The 16,918-nt window shown below is 35.9% G+C and overlaps 1 protein-coding gene across 3 annotated transcripts in view; it reads right to left on the bottom strand.

Annotated features, from left to right (window-relative positions):
* The window catches only part of TAX1BP1 (Tax1 binding protein 1), a 36,762-nt gene extending 20,101 nt beyond the window's left edge, over nt 1-16,661 (bottom strand). For 2 of the 3 annotated variants that reach the window (XM_010712837.2, XM_019616511.2), the window contains exons 1-6: nt 16,532-16,661; nt 14,244-14,431; nt 13,342-13,500; nt 1,974-2,122; nt 1,761-1,851; nt 627-812 (exon numbers count right to left, since the gene is read on the bottom strand). In XM_010712837.2, the coding sequence (XP_010711139.2) occupies nt 627-812; nt 1,761-1,851; nt 1,974-2,122; nt 13,342-13,500; nt 14,244-14,431; nt 16,532-16,586 (828 nt within the window). In that variant the 5' untranslated portion in view covers nt 16,587-16,661. The remainder of the gene's footprint in view (nt 1-626; nt 813-1,760; nt 1,852-1,973; nt 2,123-13,341; nt 13,501-14,243; nt 14,432-16,531) is intronic. The other variant, XM_019616510.2, reaches the window with a different exon arrangement.
* Nucleotides 16,662-16,918: the final 257 nt, after the last annotated feature.

The following is a 16,918-nucleotide window of genomic DNA, read 5'->3' as shown; positions in this document are numbered from 1 at the left end:
TTAAGCAACCCCCTTGGACCATGTACAGCATGGATATCAGTTCTTTAGCACACTTACTCTCGTACTACACCAAACTGCTTGCTAGCCACAGTATTACCACACTGCATAGCAAAAGTCACCTCCTCATTATAAGTCCTACTGGCACTCTTACTGCTGACTTCAGTTGATTTAGTCAATTTACATGGTACCCTACCCTTCCTCCAGTGTTACAACATTGTATCTCAACAGTTCCAGACAAAAGTCTTTCAGTACACCTTCTGAAGCCTCCTCTTTTCTCCTCCATCATCCTCTCAACACTGCAGTCTTTTCACTATTCTTCAGTCTCTGTCATGCTTATAACTTCCTAACTCAGAGGAGTGCACCTCTTTTCCTGAACTCACAAATCACTTTTTTCACACATAGTTCACCTCAGACTTCTTTACATGAGGCACTTCAACAAGCTCAGAATGACCAAAATAGAACTGAATTTACTTTCTCCTTTGCTTATTTTCTGCTGAGGACACCACAACCCTTTTGATTCTCGGCCTTTTTCTTGAAAATATCAGTATCTTCCTTTCTCTTGTCAAGCACATACTTTCTTCAATATATTTATTTTAAAGTAGGCCAATTATATTAGCAATGCTTACCTTATTTGGTGAGGTGAGCAAAAAAGCTTTCTTCATATTTTCTTTTTCAGCTATAAATAGCTGTAATCTGCCAACCTCCTCTTTATAATACGATATCATGTTTTCTTTGTTTGCATCCAAATTCTTAAACGTCTCGATCTCTTTTACTAGTTTGGTGTTTTCTATTTCTGTATTCTTCAAGTGTATCTGTAATGATGCTAAAAAATGTCAAACTCTTCTTCCACATTAAAAAAAACTGCTGTCTACTTGCTCTTTTAAATGTTTGCTAAATTCTAACTCATCTTTGAGACAAAGCAGAACTACTAAAGAGAAAAATAAAATATTTGGTAATATTACTGCCCTCACAGAAGAAGATTCCTGCTGAAATCCTTTCAGCTTGATCATCTAACAACAGATGCACTCTACAGCTAGAAGCTAAGATCCTGGTTTCTACATATATCAAACCAAGCTTTTGAAAATTAACCTCTCTTCACAAATGTAGAAAGACTAAAGGCAAGCAAAGTTACTTGAACAAAACAAAAGAAATTATTCTTCTGATTGTATCTACTTGCAGTTACCTAGGCAGACAGGACTACACCAGCAATATCCACCTACCAAGACAAGAAACTACAAGTACAACACTAGAGCTGCTGTTAAAACATCATCAAGACTATTATATAATGCCGATAAGCAATAACTGCTGTGCTCAAGTGTTGTCCATTCAGAAACTAGATGATTTCTGCTGATTTACAGACAAATGGCATACATTGAAAGACATTTGAAGACTTTTAACATGACTTCCAGTATAAAATCTGATGCTGCCTACCACATACAAGATATTTCCCCATGAATGTAAATAATCTTATATATAAGTACAGTTTTTCCCACAACCTGAAGACTTCCTTATTTCAGCATACCAACCAGAAATAGGATGTTTCCTTCAAAAAAAAAAAAAAGAGAGTACAAAAAGATACAATGGTCATCAATCAGCTCAACTAAGTTTAGGGGTAATATTCCTAAAGCTTTATCAGTTTCTGTATCTACTTTGCTAAGAAAAGAGCCACATCAAATTAGGCTGAGTAGTACAGCAGGCTCATAAAAAAATTACTTTTATTTCAATAGTTCAGCATATGCATGTATAAGGAATGAAGTTACCTTATAAAGTTCTTTTTCATCCTTTTCTGTCTTTAACACACATTCAAGTTGGTCTTTCTCAAGCATCACTTTCTTCAGCTTGTCTTTCATGCTAAGAAATTAACAAATTAATAGTAAAAACTATTAATGCAGAAGAATCATCAACATATTAAGAAGTGTTCGTTTGAAAGAACCCATTAAATAAGGAAGATAAGGGACAAAAAGATTTAATACCTGTCTAACTCTGTTTCTTTTGCAATGGCTTTCTGAGTAACAGCCATGATGTCTTCCTCAAGCTGGAGCACTTTTGAAGCAACTTCATCATGTTTCTTCTTCAAATCATCATTTTCAGTTTTAAGAGTTTCTGATGCTTGAATACTAGTCTATAAAAAATTGCAAGTGTAATTTGAGAATGCACATTTCCAAAACAACAAAATACCTTTTGAATTAATGCTCAAATGTTTTAATACTTTTGATTTCTCGCTCATATACAATATACAAGTCTTCCACGTATTTTATTTGTAATATCAATGATTATTTAACAACCATTCTACTTCCAAGATTTTAAGTTTCCTACATAAAACAACAGCATATAGTTTCCATAAAAATTTTAGCAATAATCTATTATCAGACAAAAGACCAAATCATGTTTACACTCAAACTGACTAACACAGTAAGCCATGCAGGAAATATGAATTTGAGCTTTCTGCTTAAACAGTATCACATTTATACAATTAAGATATTTTATATAAAACATTCTAAAAATGTAAAATATTTGAAGTTACTCAATGCTTTTACTTCAGTGCAAATGCAAGTCTACAATATGAAGCAGACAGCCATTGCTTTTCTATTCTTCCACAAAATGTAAGACATACCTATTTTCAGCTGCCCATCTGGTATAAAAGTATATTACATTTGCTGTGCTTATTTAATATACTAGGAAGGAGTCAGTAAGGAAAATGCTTCAACGCAAGCATACAGTTAAGTGGAAACTACCAGAGACTATTGATACGGGACAAAGAAAGATACATCTCATATCTTTCACCCATCTCCTTTCTGCAAATTAACCAATGGCTGCTCAGATGAAAAAACAAAGAACTTGTATTTCCATTTGTACTTCCTTTCACCTGAAAAGAAGGGGGACTTGCATTTGACTACACCACTCGAGTAAGTCACAGCCAGAAGAAAAAAATGGAGGCACTGATACTCCTTATGATGAGAAGTTAGTTATGACACTGCATTACACTAGCTTGAACATTTGGGAGCCTCACAGAGAGATACAGGATGATGACCACTCCCAGAAGTGAGTACTCTGTCACACTGAGAGACCCAAGATGAGAAGCCACAAGTACAGCATTCATTATTCTAATTACAGTCACGCCCATACCATTCAAAGCAGTGGAGAATTAAATGTCATCTCCCTTACAGTAAAATGACTGTTTATAAACAGGTCCAGAGAAATGTTATTTTCAATGCAATGCTACTTTCCCAAGAAAAGAAATCAGTAACACACAACACAATGATACATTACCATTTCTGCTAGCAAAATTTGACAGAGTTCAGCTTAGTATCATCCAGGCCAGTGATACAAATCAAAACGTAAACAAGGTCAAGACAGACTGACCAACATGAGAGACTCCAGCATAACTCACAATGTTTGTGCAGAGTTTAAGGTACAATCTGTCTTTTCACTCTGCTTTTGGAAGATAAAAGCACTAGTCCATCTGTTCATCATTTTTAAACAGAACTTAATGCCTCAAAACAACAAAACCGTACTGCTGTATCACAAGAAACACATCAACCAGAGTTCATGGAGAACCCCTACTGGACAGATTCCACTTAACTAACAATGTTTTAAGTACAATAAAATATAATGAGGACTGTTTTTACTCATTAATTGTCAAAAATATGCTGCTCACAAGTGTAATTAAGCCCTGCTTTTACAAGCAACTAAACAGAGGTTTGGACATGATGATCTGGGGAGCAAGAGGGGAAGTGAATTGTAAGGGTGGCATACATAACTGATGTCTCAAACACTTCCTGAGCCTTAAATGAGCACCTAAAGTAGATTTTCATTTTTGTTACAGATACTATTAAAAGGGAAGAGGAGCGATCCATTCCAACTACCTGAAATCTACCTGGCTTTATAACGTGCCTTTAAATAATTAAGAATTTGGAGGAAGGATCATGAATACAATGTTTGTCCTCCAACAGTGTTTTCAGTGAGACCGACAACTTTTGTAAGGCTTCTATTTTTGAAGAGCTATCAGCTTCCTGCAAACAAAAGCGTGTGTACTTCGGCATAATGAAGGCAGGATATTTTAATTAAAGCCTGTATTGCAAGTAAAACTTGCCATATAACCAACAGCAACACCACATTATAACTGCTTGTCCTTCCCTAGTGCAGTGGAGACTAATTACCCACCTCTGTTTTGAAAGTCTAGTATAGTAAAAAGCCTATTTCAATGCATATCTGTGTTTTCTCTACACACCACTTTGGCATAACTGTAACTGTTGTAACCTAAGTGCCTTCAAAAGAATTTAATCTGATACATTATATATACAAACTGTACAAACAGTTCAAACAGGCTGCCAAAGGTAACATATATTAAAAGGAATTAATGGCCTGAAAAAATACACTCCACAAACAGCATTACAATTGATGCTGCTTTGCTAGTTATTCTAAAGGGACATGGTATTAAAACGTAAAAGTTCCATACTTAACAGATTCTCACCTAATAAACTTGTTTAGATACAACTAAAGCCTACAGTTTTGAAAGAAGAAAGGATTAATTTTTAGAGACGACTTGTTATTTTACAGAATTCTTAGCAATTCAATTTAGATGCTGCAATCCCAGTCCCATACACTCCAGTTACAGTGGTTTCAGCGCCTATAAAATTTAAAATGAGTGCTCTTTGACTATTTTACAGGTAAAGGTCGACTCTGTTTTAGGCACAGTCTGAAGTGGAAGAATATAATAAACGTATCAACATATACAACCGCCAGTACCAAGATGATAATTAAAATGCCGATTAATTTATCTTAATTTATCTGATATGTCCGTAAATCTACCTTTTCTTCCAATGACTTAACTAGAAGAAAAACACAGCAAAAGCATGAATCATTTTAGTGAACTGCTTCAAAAAGACTTGTTTGAAAGATTATTTTTACATTGGATCTTCTCTTTAATCCAGTTTACAAATGCAGTCCTCCCACCTCCAAGAGTTGCAACAGTTTTACCGATGGAAGGGAGAAGCAAATTGCATCACAAGGGTCACAACAAAAAGCAAGAAGTTACCAACACTGCTGCAAAACAAGAGCTGCCAGGACAAGAACTACTGTAATTTCTAAGAGTCTAACTAAAGAACTGCAACAAAGAAAACATGAGGTAGCTGCCAGGTGAATTTATTTTCCAAGAACCAAAATTCCAGGTTGAAAAGTTTGATGTACCTTCAGACAGTTGAAGATAGTGCACCCAAAATCTTTTTTTGTTGTCATTCTAAAATGGCAAAAGACTTAAAATTGATTATTTTAAAAAGAATTTTATCATAATCACATAAAAATCTATCTTACCCTCTGCAAAAAAAACTGTCATTTTAACACTGTCATTCACTTATTCTTCCTTATAAAAAGATGCTAAAAGAAGAGGTATTACATCACAAAAACAATTTCTGAGTTACACATCAGTGCCTTTACATTTGTGTAGCCTAATCAGAAATACATTACACCCCCTGATCACCTTTTAAAAGCTAATCCATACCAAAATCGTTCATCTTTGAGTAAAGGCTAGTACCCACAGCCCTTATTTTACTTTTAGAAAATACATCCATTACAAAAGAAGAATTAAAGTTTAAAAGTGAGCTATGCAACTCTCCAGCTAAGAAGTAATTTCAGCAGATACACCAGATGTATTTACTTTTTAAATTAAAAAAAAAAAAGCTAGCAACATCTTCCAAGTTTCAGCTGTTTCGATTTATTTGGATGAAACTTTATGTCTGGGGAATCATTATGCTTCATACTCCACTGGGAATTTCAGGAATCTGAACTGATTATCTGCAGGAGCATTTTGTGTAGCCCACTGATATCAGAATAACTCCAACAGAATCATATGAAATACCTGGCTGACATCATACCCTGTCTAAAATACCTCAAAGGACAAGCAATGAGCACAACACGGAGCCCCTACAGCCACTGAAAAATCCATCTGAATATTTGTCAAGGCGCAAACATACTGAAATGAAACCATTTTCAAAAGGAAAGTTAATCATTCAGCAAAGTAAAACCGTAAGGCAGTCTCAAACAAACTATGTCACTAAGTCTTTATCTTAATCACTATGACAGACAGATATACTGCTCTGAACACTCAAATCTTTCTAACCCAAAATCTAATACGGTAGTAATTTAAACATGTTGGTTCAACTAACACTATTAAACAGAACGAACACTATGTGCCTCCTTGTACAAAATTAAGGCCTAACTCTGTAAAAGTCCATCTACAGAACATCAGTCATCCTGCAGCTCATGAAAAGTGCAGGCGTGCACTTCTTCTCCAGGAGACAACCCAAACATTTACACACAGTTTGCAGCACAGGCATTTCAGAACGATCATTTCTTCACTTCCTTGTAACTTCACTAGAAGCTGCAAAAAGTCATTCACAGAAATACATAATTTGAATTGAAGTGCAGGCAGGACACCTATCTAAAACACTTAAGAGCATCTCCATTCATTCAGTGAAATAAAGTTGTATTTGTTTGTTCTATGTATGAGTATTTCTTAAACCATCACTGAATCAGTAACACGGGGTTTGCTCTTCACAGAACATTTACAGCACCCTTTGGTACTATAATCGCTGGTGACACTGATTGTTTATTTTATATCTTTAAATTGTTATTTTACACGGTCGGCTTTTGCTTTGCTTTTGTTTTGTTTTAAAACAATGAATCTTCCTGATCTTTAGCCTGCAGGGTGTGTAGTGTATGTAAAAACAATACAGTTCAATTTAAAGAGGCACTGAAAAAATACTTGATTAACTTACTCATGCACTCTTAACTAGGTACTTGTACTGCAGACAGATCACACTGTACAGCAGCATTCTGTCACTGACTAACCAGAGAAATTCCCCTTGTAAGGTGGTATCAGAAGCCAATTCAAACAGAACCCTAATATTTAAACAAAATTCTTTCCTGAAAAAAGCTACTACGCAGATGCATACCTCAGGAGAATCTGGGTTTGGATGGGTACCCTATTAAAACGACCTACCAGGTAGATGAATTAGCTTGCTTCTCAATTGTGAAATAAACTTTCAAAAAGCTGGGGGAAAGAACAAGTTCATTAAGTCAGTACATTCACTTCTGCCTCCCTTTATGCGTGTCACAATGGAAGCACTTTGTAGGTATTCATAGGGTCAAACAACGAGCTGCTAACTCCTACATCTGTTGCTTCTGACTGAAGTTAAAGGTTTAGGAATACCACTGCTGTAGGAATAAGATTTAAAGCCAATCTAACACTAAAGAAATCAGAAGTGCTCTTTGCCCACTAGAGGGAGACAAAAGATTGCAAAAGATCTGACATACAGGGCGTCCTCTGCAAAAATACAGAAAACCTGTGTTTACAAAACTGAACAGCTGCAGTGTCGAAAGAGCAAATCAATGAAGTAAAGATATTATAACTGCTGTGTGCTTCCTCTTTTCTGGAAGTAATATTAAACCTTAGCAGAGCAGGTAAGTGCACTGCTGCCAGAGAGTACACTTTAAGGATGTGCAAAACTGGGAATACAAAACAAACACAAAAAACTCCACACAAAGCATGAGTTCAGGAATATGTTTTATATTTATAATGTATAAGATAAATACCAGAAATCTGTATTATTGCTTTGTGTTATTATTTTACATATGAAGAGGCGATCAATTTTTGAATCAATGTTCTTCAGCTTTCCCTTTTACCTTTCAGGTAAAAGCAGCTTACTGAAGCAGCTCTCACAACAGAGTATGTACCAGTAAACAAGTGCTCTCAGTAGGAAACACAAGGAAAGACTCTAATGTTGAAAGCAATCTGAAAGAGTTCTGGTGATTACATACCTATCGCGCATCACCTTAAATAAAACAACTATAGTGACTAATCACATCATCGTTTTAACAGTGTTGTATTACTAGAATTGCAAGCTGTATATACAGTATTATTCAAAACTAAAAAAGTGCTATTATCAGGGAACATCATAGCAGTAAAAATATCAACTAACAAACCAGTAAGAAAAAGATGTGACATTTCTGAAATATTTCCAATATTTCTAAAATATTTCCAGTATTTCAGAATCCCCACACATAGCAGCAGGCAGTTAAGCTTTTTGACAGATGATTTCATGTAATCTAGGGGAAAAGTGTAAGAATGGTTTAAATCAGTACAAAATAGGCTGCAGAAGTACAGCCAGGACAGCTGACCGACACCAACAAACAACCATGCCACAGAACATCATGTTCATCAATTAAAAAGTATTGTGGTTTAATCTAGTCTGTCAAAATATTATGTGAAATCCATCCAGCTTTGTGTACTTGTGACTCACTAAATATGCACACTGCACATGGAGAACTGCCTGCTGAAGTTTTGCAAACTTTGCCCTGTATTACTGGGGAACACAAACACACATCAGTTCACTGCCTTTTCTATACGATGGGCAAAATATAATTTCAATAGACAAAACTGCTGAATGAATTGAATGGTTTCTCTTGGGCCTATCCAATCCCCAGCACAGAGCTGGGAATTCTGTAGGCAAAGCAACAGTGGTGCTGAAGCATATGCTCCATTTGAGCACCAACACTGGCTAATGCAAATCTTGCTGTCGTGCAGGTATTCTTTTCCTGTGATAGTGACGATGAAAATCTAAGAAAACTACGTTAAAGAACCACTGTGTATAGTACTGCTGTATGGGGCTGCTGAATCACAGCCTGATTGATCACCTGAGGCGAGCACTGAGTCAGCCATGGGAGCACAGGTGAAGGCGATTCACCTGTGCTGCAGGAAGGGGTGGAGCCTGGCCGCACCTCTCCCAGACCCATTTAAGAGCTGACTGCCAGTGGGGAAGGATCTCTTCTGGAGATCCACTCTGCTGGAGTTTCCCTCATGAGCCCAGGTTACAGGTGAGTGTACCTATCATTTCTGTTTCCTGCTTTGGTGTAATAACATCGTAGCCAAGCTCTCTGTTATACCTTAACATCTGCATATTTGTTAATTGTATACTGTTATACCATAACATTGGTATATTCATTAATTGTACAACTACTAAAACCACAGGTGTTTTTTTCACTCCAACATAAAAGAAAAAGCTAACCCTAAAGTAGAAGCCTTTAGAAACAGGTGGTGACTTGGAGCACTATGCATGCAAGACATGCATGAAAAGCAAGTTTCAGCAACTCTAGTAACAGTCATTTTATGCCTTGAATTCATTTTTCTTCTCCCTCCTTAGAAGGCAACTAAAGACTATCTCCTGAGCAGTAAGGACACTCTTAGCAAACCAAAACTGGTAGCTTTTTGTGACTTCTAGAATTGCCAGTCAGTAGTAATACAAACAAGGACTCAGCTTTTCTTAAAACTCAAGAAATGCAAATCTCTGCCTCACAAGTGTGCATACAGTCCACTACTCAGACTTTGTGGAATGACTACATCACATCTGAATTCTTTCAATTTGGTATACTAAGTTCTCAAAAGACAGAATCCTCCTTTAGTCTGTATTTTCTAATACTTTCATAGAATCACAGAATCACAGAATTGCAGGGGTTTGAAGAGACTTGAAGAGCTCATTGAGTCCAACTCCCCCTGCTAAAGCAGGTACCCTACAACAGGTTGCACAGGCAGGCATCCACACAGGTCATGAATATCTCCATAGGAAACTCCCCCAAATAGTCTGTAAAGAACAATACAAGTTCAAGATCAAGAAGTCAAAAGGCAGACACAGGACAATGGCTCCACTGCCCAGAACTCCGACAGTAACTAAGCATGAGAGAGCAATAATCAAGAATAGGAGGGAAACAGTAGTTTGGTAGAACTGTGATATTGTTCATTTTAGGAAATCATTTTTGTATGATGAACATTTCTCATTTCAAATAACCCCCGAGCTATTTCTGAAAACAAAAGACTGAAAAATCAGTACCAAGAAAGGGGAAATTATCTTAAGGGGATAAACAAATATGAATAAAAAGGGGACATTAAGAGAATTGTGTTCTAGCAAATCACTTTGAAATTGCAAATCTAGAACTTTTCTATCCCCAGTTTCACTTCTATTTGTTTTGCTGTACTGCAGTAAGATAACTTACATTTTATGACACCCAGTCACACAATCCAAACTCTGTTCAACTCAGTTATTTTAAAGGCTACAAAAAATGGTTTGAGGGCTGGAACAACTCTCCTGTGATTAAAGAAAAGCTGAGAGTTGGGATTGTTTAGATTGGAGGAGTCTTTGGGGAGACCTCACTGTGACCTTTCAATATTTAAATGGGGTTTCTAAGATGCAGAGACTTTCTGCCAGGGCCCGCAGCAACAGGACAAGGGAATCACAGATCTTAACTAAAACAGGGCAGATTTAGATTTGTAATCAAGAAATTCTTTCCAAGAGAATGGTAAGACAATGAAACAGGCTGCCCAGAGAAGCCATGGAGGTCCCATCCCTGGAAGTGTTCATAGTCAGGTTGGATGGGGCCATGGGCAACCTGACCTTGGCAAAGGTATCCTTGTCCCCATCGGGTGATCTCAAACAGTTCCTTCCAACCTCAACCCAATTCCTACAGACTAATTTAATACAGTGTTACCTAATAATGTATTTGATCAAAAGATGAGAATATTAGCTCAGATAGTTTTCTCAGGGCAAATAATGACTAAGCAAGGTTTTTTTTTTTGGTTAATTAGAAGTACTACTTGTGCATGTCTTGATGGAAGTATTTGCAAAAAGGCAAAAAATGCTGGTAAAATTTGTAAAGAGTAAAACATTTTAAGTTTATTTTAACAGAAATTAAGATTTCTGTCACCTATAGCTTCCTTTTAAATTACAAAAGTAATGATACATAGCTTTTACAACAATTCTATTTTTCTTATATGGGCTACTTCATTTTTATAACTCTTCTTTAATATACTCTGAAGTACATTGAAAGTTTTTTTAAATAGAATTCTAAATATCTAAACCTTTGTCTAAATAAATAAAGCATTTTAAAAAATAAAATAGAAAAAAGTTAAAAAATTTTCATGTAGTTAATATTCAGAGCATAACTGAAAATCTACATGCATGTGACAAGAAAGCAATGGGAATAAAAAGAATGAATCCACAGATCTAATTAGTTAAAATAGCCATTCTTAAACTTAATTGGGGAAGAGAGAAAAACAACCTAAACCAAAACCACCTACTTTATACTAAGCATAGGTAGAGATTCATTCTGTTGTTATCTAAAATAACTATATTTTAATTACTTAACATTTCAAGGTTATCCCTTGTGGTCTTACAAAAAAAGTAAATTAATGAACTGTTTAGGTTTCTTGCCAATAACAATTATCCATGTCACGTGAAGCTGAGATTAGCTGACTTCATTTATTTCAAACAAACCATACACAGTTATTGTAATTGAACTGAGTGCTGCAGAACTGCTGCTCAAGGATCTTTAAATCAATCCATGAACCCACTGTACAATGTTCCCAGCAAAGATAAATCATATAACCTTGGACCTGTTGTTGTATTGGAGTGGGGAAAAAATGAGGAAAGAGAAAAGGAAGTCATCTTTTCTCTTCAAAAGTTTGAGAGAAAGCTGCATACAAAGTATTGTTTACTAAACTCTCTGATGACGAACAAGTTAAATTACCACATCTGATTTAGCAGATGCAAATTTAATTTTCAGGACTAACACTGCATTTACATTCTGCTTATGTATATAAACAGGAACATATACATGTATACACACAAACATACACCAAGTTTCAACTGAGCAGAAATTATTCCAAAAGAAAAGAACAGAATATAAAAGAAATAAAATAACAAAAGGGTCAAAGACTTATGCGAGACAAAATAAATGCATGATTTGAGAAAATGCAGGAGTATTCCAGATAGGTAGAGTTGTATCAACCACTGATTAAACTTTCAGTTATAGCTCAGCTAAAATAAAAGCACGAAGTTCTTCACGCTGCATCACCATTCCAACAAAATACAGAAATAGAATTTAATTTCAGAAATTTAACTACTAAGTTCTGGTATCTTAAGAGAAATTATTTTTGTTTATAGGAATTCACAGCAAGCATGAGGAATATCATGACATTTTTGTTCCTAGCTACTCTCACTGGACAGCTGTCAAAATCCCATCTCACAAATTGTTCTAAAAATGCATTCTAGATCTAATGTGGATTGGAACTGACAACTTCTCAAGCAGTTTTTAAAATAAGAACCTCAAATAACAATGGAAGGTACCTAGGTCACTGCTCACTCATTTCCTCATCAAGCTTCTGATTTTGCAAATAGGTGAAATGCATGCTTTCAAGTATTTAATTCTAGTCTTGTTAAATTAAACTGATCCATGTGCTTGAAATTAAAATTTTTAACAGGATTTTACACTTTCTTTCCTAAAACAGATTTTACCACTGCCATTTTCCTTACCTAACACTGTAGCTCACTACATTATGACCAAACAAAAGTAAACTATGATGTCTCAAATTCCTTCAACAAATTCCTTTCTACCAAAGGTGTATCAGGCAGAACTGTTGACATACACATACTAGTACTTCAAAATAGCCTATTAACTGCTGTCTACAGCTAAATTATATAGGCTTCATTACTTCAAATTTGTCCATGTCACCACCTCCCTCCCACATGTTTTTAATTTTCTCCTAAAAGTTTTTTAGAAAAAAAACAGCAGCTTAAATATTTACATCAGGTTCAACTTTTGTGTGTCTTTGCTGTAGTATACATTTACTCTTAACCAAACGTAGAATCCCAAATTAAGCTAGCTTTGGTTCAGGCCAGACTTCTATTTCCATTATCAATTATAACTTAATTTCTAAGGTTTTCTGTTTCAGAACCATTATATCTTTCTAAAATCTTTTAGAGAAGTCGATAGTAACTTTTCACTCTTGGCATGTTCTAGCAGCAGCATTCTTGATCTTTATCCTAACCAAGACTTGATCTTTGTTTCAATACCAACATTTTTTTAAAAGTTTACTATTTATTACCATTTTCAGTACCCCGTATTCCCATTCTCAACATCCCGTTTTCTGTGTAATTATTCCTTAACGAGAGTTATTTGAAAGACCATCCTTCATTTTAAGGTAACACAAGCAAACTTTAAACTATCAACCACTTCTTCACTATGAATTCCACAATTAAATGTCAAACATCTGGTAACAGTTGTCATCGATTACCTTACCATGCCTGGTACCAAAAAGCTTAAATATTTTAACCATTTTACGACATAAAAGGAATAGTGGCAGGAGGTTAATTGGAACTGACCTATTCTAGTGTAAATGTCTATCTAACTGCTGAGGGGTTTTGAGAGCTGATTTTCACCCAGTTCAACCGGTTCTTGAAAAAACATGATTACAGACATTATGAGTTGGCTTTAATTGATAAAACAACTAACCTTTTGCTCTGTTTGCAGTTGGTCACATCTCTGCTTTTCAAGGTTAAGTTCTTTTTCCAGTCTTTCAACTTGATCCCGGAGTTGTGTTGTTTCTTTCTCCAGAACAGAAGTAACCTTTAATAGCTCTTCTTTTTCTTTTACTATTTTTTCAATTTTAAACTGTTAAAAAACAAAAATCTTAGTAATTTTTTCCCCCAATTCCTATGCATTAAGAGAATGGCAAATTACTCCAGTGTTTGAGCAGAAGCACAAAGTATGTGTCTTCTGGCTAGGTGACTTTACAGCTTTATCTTTTTCCCCAAATTTCTGAAGTTTCACTACTCTAATCACACCACCATTACATTACAGTACCACAATTCCATTACAGAACAATTTTTATAACATCTTTATTTATACATTTTTATCCTCTTTAAGTGAAGTGCTTTTACTGTATATTTACTGTCACTTAGGAAGAGCTAATTATGACAACAGCTCAGTGACAAAACAACTGCTTAGTATAAACACACGTGCGCACACAAGAACAATGTTGGAGGAACTGTGGATGAAAACAGAAAAAATGGGGAAAAACTTTCACACAAAGGACATCATTGTCCCTCCCACCCCACCTACAGTCCTTTCACTTGGAGAGCACAGAGGGCAGCAATGGACAAGCAGCCTATGCTGAGTGCAATGTTGTACCTGCAACCTGTTTAAATATTGATTCCTTTAAAAGTACATGTTTTGAACTCCAATCGAAAACTGAGAAGCCAACCAGAAATATATTTATCTTCTGTACAGAGTATATTATTTTCCTGGCCTGTTCCTGAAGATTCTATCCAAATCACGTGTTTGTGCATACATAAGTACATATAAAATGTAAGAATGTATAAATTGATAATATTTTAAGAAACACTGAATCAAACCTCAAGAAGTCCAGCTTTTGTGGTCACCACTAGCATATCAGAGTTTCCTTCATCCTCCATAGTGAGCAATTCCTCAACAGGAGAAGACGTACGGAACTGGAAAGGTGTGCTTGCTCCACGGATTTCTCCTTTATGAGTCACGTAACAGAACTGGTAAAATTCTCCATCATCATTTGGTAGGTAATACCCTATCAAAATAAATTCAAATTTGAAGAGACACTCTACACAAATAAACCTATTTTTCAAGTCTCCATGTAGAAATACGTATCAGACCACGTGACTTAGGAATTTCATTCTGATTATCTGTGTTACAGTACAGACATACTCAATCACAACAGTAAACAGGAAAACATCATCCTTCTCACTGATTTTGACTCCCAGAATTTCTCCTAGCCTTTTATTTATTTCCTTTTTATAAGACGCAGAGGCCTAGGATAGTGTCTGTTAACAGGCACTATGTACACCCATCATGTATTACACATAACTGACATTATTATTGAATACAAGACTGTTAACTCAGCCCAGCTATTGCTACTTGCAGGTACAGATAGTTTTTAAACACGACAATAAACTAATATCAGTAGTCATTTCAGGACTTTAATATTCTATTGTTACACCCTATTATTACTACATTTTAAGCAATACATCCACACTCACAAACACCAAAGCCAACCCTAGAAAGTGAAAAAAACCATGATGTTAAGAGTCTAGTAGTAAGCAGAACAGAAGTATTAAACAACTTTAATGGAGGTGCTCTGTTTACAGGCTTGGACATTTGGACTTTTTAACATTATTACAGCTGGTGTTACAGCTGGAAAGATTACTGTGGTGAAAGTGGGAAAAGAAACAAGCAGGGAAGGAATGCTCACTTATATCTAAAGATCTAGGCTCACACGAAAGACTCCACAGAGGAGGGATCTCCAGAAAGAGATCCTTCCCAGTGAGAGTCAGCCCTTAAATGGGGTCCAGGAGAGGTGCAGCCAGGCTCCACTCCTTCCAGTCACACAGCTGAATCGCCTTCACCTGTCCTCCCATGGCTGACTCAGCGCTTGCCTCAGGTGGTTCAGGTGAATCAGTGGTTCAGGCCGTGACTCAGCAGTTCCCATACACATACATCTATAAAATCCTGACAGTGTATCATCTCTATCTGTTATAAACCCATCACTGGTAACTTACACTGCCAGTCCCTGGTCCCTGCTTTTTTAAAATGGAAAAATGGGTATCAACTCATGCCATCAGTAACTGATTTTACAGATTGCTTTTTCTCCTTTGTTTTCCTTTCCCAGGCTGGGAAGCCTGACAGAAGGAAGTCTGAAGGTCATCTAGCCCAACTTCCTGCTCAAAAAGAGACTGCAGTCAGTAGCCTCCTGCAGCTTTGTCTAACCGTGCGTGTGGAACTCTTATCCTTCCAAATGTCCCCGGGCTACCTGTTCAAGTGTTGCTACTATTAGTTCTTCACTTCTTTCGGTGAAAAAAAACTCTTCTTAATGTTAAATCTAAAGCACTTAGGCCACAATCTATAGCCATTGTTCCTTCTTACATGGTCAGCCAATGATGAGTAGATTATGTAACTGTTAATACAGAAGGTGATTCTTAACTTTGATATTCCTCATTGCTCTGTTTATTTTCTAGTTCTACCACATCTTTTTGAGACTGGGAAGGAAAGCGAAAGGACCTGATATCCACATGGTGTTGAAAGTGTAGTTACAGTATAAACTCGTAGAGTGCTACACCATTTTCTGTTCTGCTCCTTATTCTTCTCTTAAAAACTTCAGCAGTTTTCCCTCTCTGTCAAAAGGTCCTCTGAAACTGTGAACCTCCAATAAACCATCATTTATGTTATGTATCCCTTCTTTCTCTGAAAGAATTACTTCGAGTTGAGAATCTGAAGTCCACAGACTAAACACGTGCAAAGCCACAATGCGTTAAGAGATGACAAGATTAAAAAAAAACAACAAAAACCTCACCACTGATTAAATGACATCACTTTGGATAGTTTCCAGTTTCTCTTTCCATCAGTTGTGAACGCTGTCCAATTACCATGTAAAAATATAATCATTCACACAATTACTCGTACAATTTCCTTGATATCTAAAGTAAGAATGAATTTCACACCAGTAACAAAAAAAGCACACAGAAGACTAACGTGGAAAATTCTCTTCCAACATATGTTTTTAAAAATCTAGAACTGCTCTGCAGCCTTAAATATCTTAATATAGAATTATTTTATTTTTTTTTAACTGAGGAAGACAGAAAATATAGGCAGATACTACTTTATTTAAATTCACCTTGGAAGTTCAGGACACAGTTGACAGTTGATCCTTCCACATAATTTTCTGGCATAGGTGACCACAGAAACGTGTAATAATCTCTTGCAGTACTCCAACCAACCTAAAATAAATTAAACCATAACAACAAAACAAAAAAGAAAAAAAAGAGAGAGAGAGAGAGAGAAAAATATTAAGCAGAAAAACATACTATATACGGTTAAGATATCACAGCCTGGCCCTTACAGCATACCATAATACATATATTTCTCATTCAACATGAAATAAAAAGATACTTAACAATGTTTACAAATCAGGAATATTTTAACAAGCATGTCAAAGATTTAGCATGAATTTTATTAAGCTTGTTACCTAAGTCAATAAATGCGACTAAGGTAATAAAAGGGT

This window comes from Meleagris gallopavo, chromosome 6 (genome assembly GCF_000146605.3).
Source record: "Meleagris gallopavo isolate NT-WF06-2002-E0010 breed Aviagen turkey brand Nicholas breeding stock chromosome 6, Turkey_5.1, whole genome shotgun sequence".
Taxonomy (NCBI): Eukaryota; Metazoa; Chordata; class Aves; order Galliformes; family Phasianidae; genus Meleagris; species Meleagris gallopavo.
Note: the sequence above shows the minus strand (reverse complement) of the source record. Positions and strands in the feature narration are given on the sequence as shown.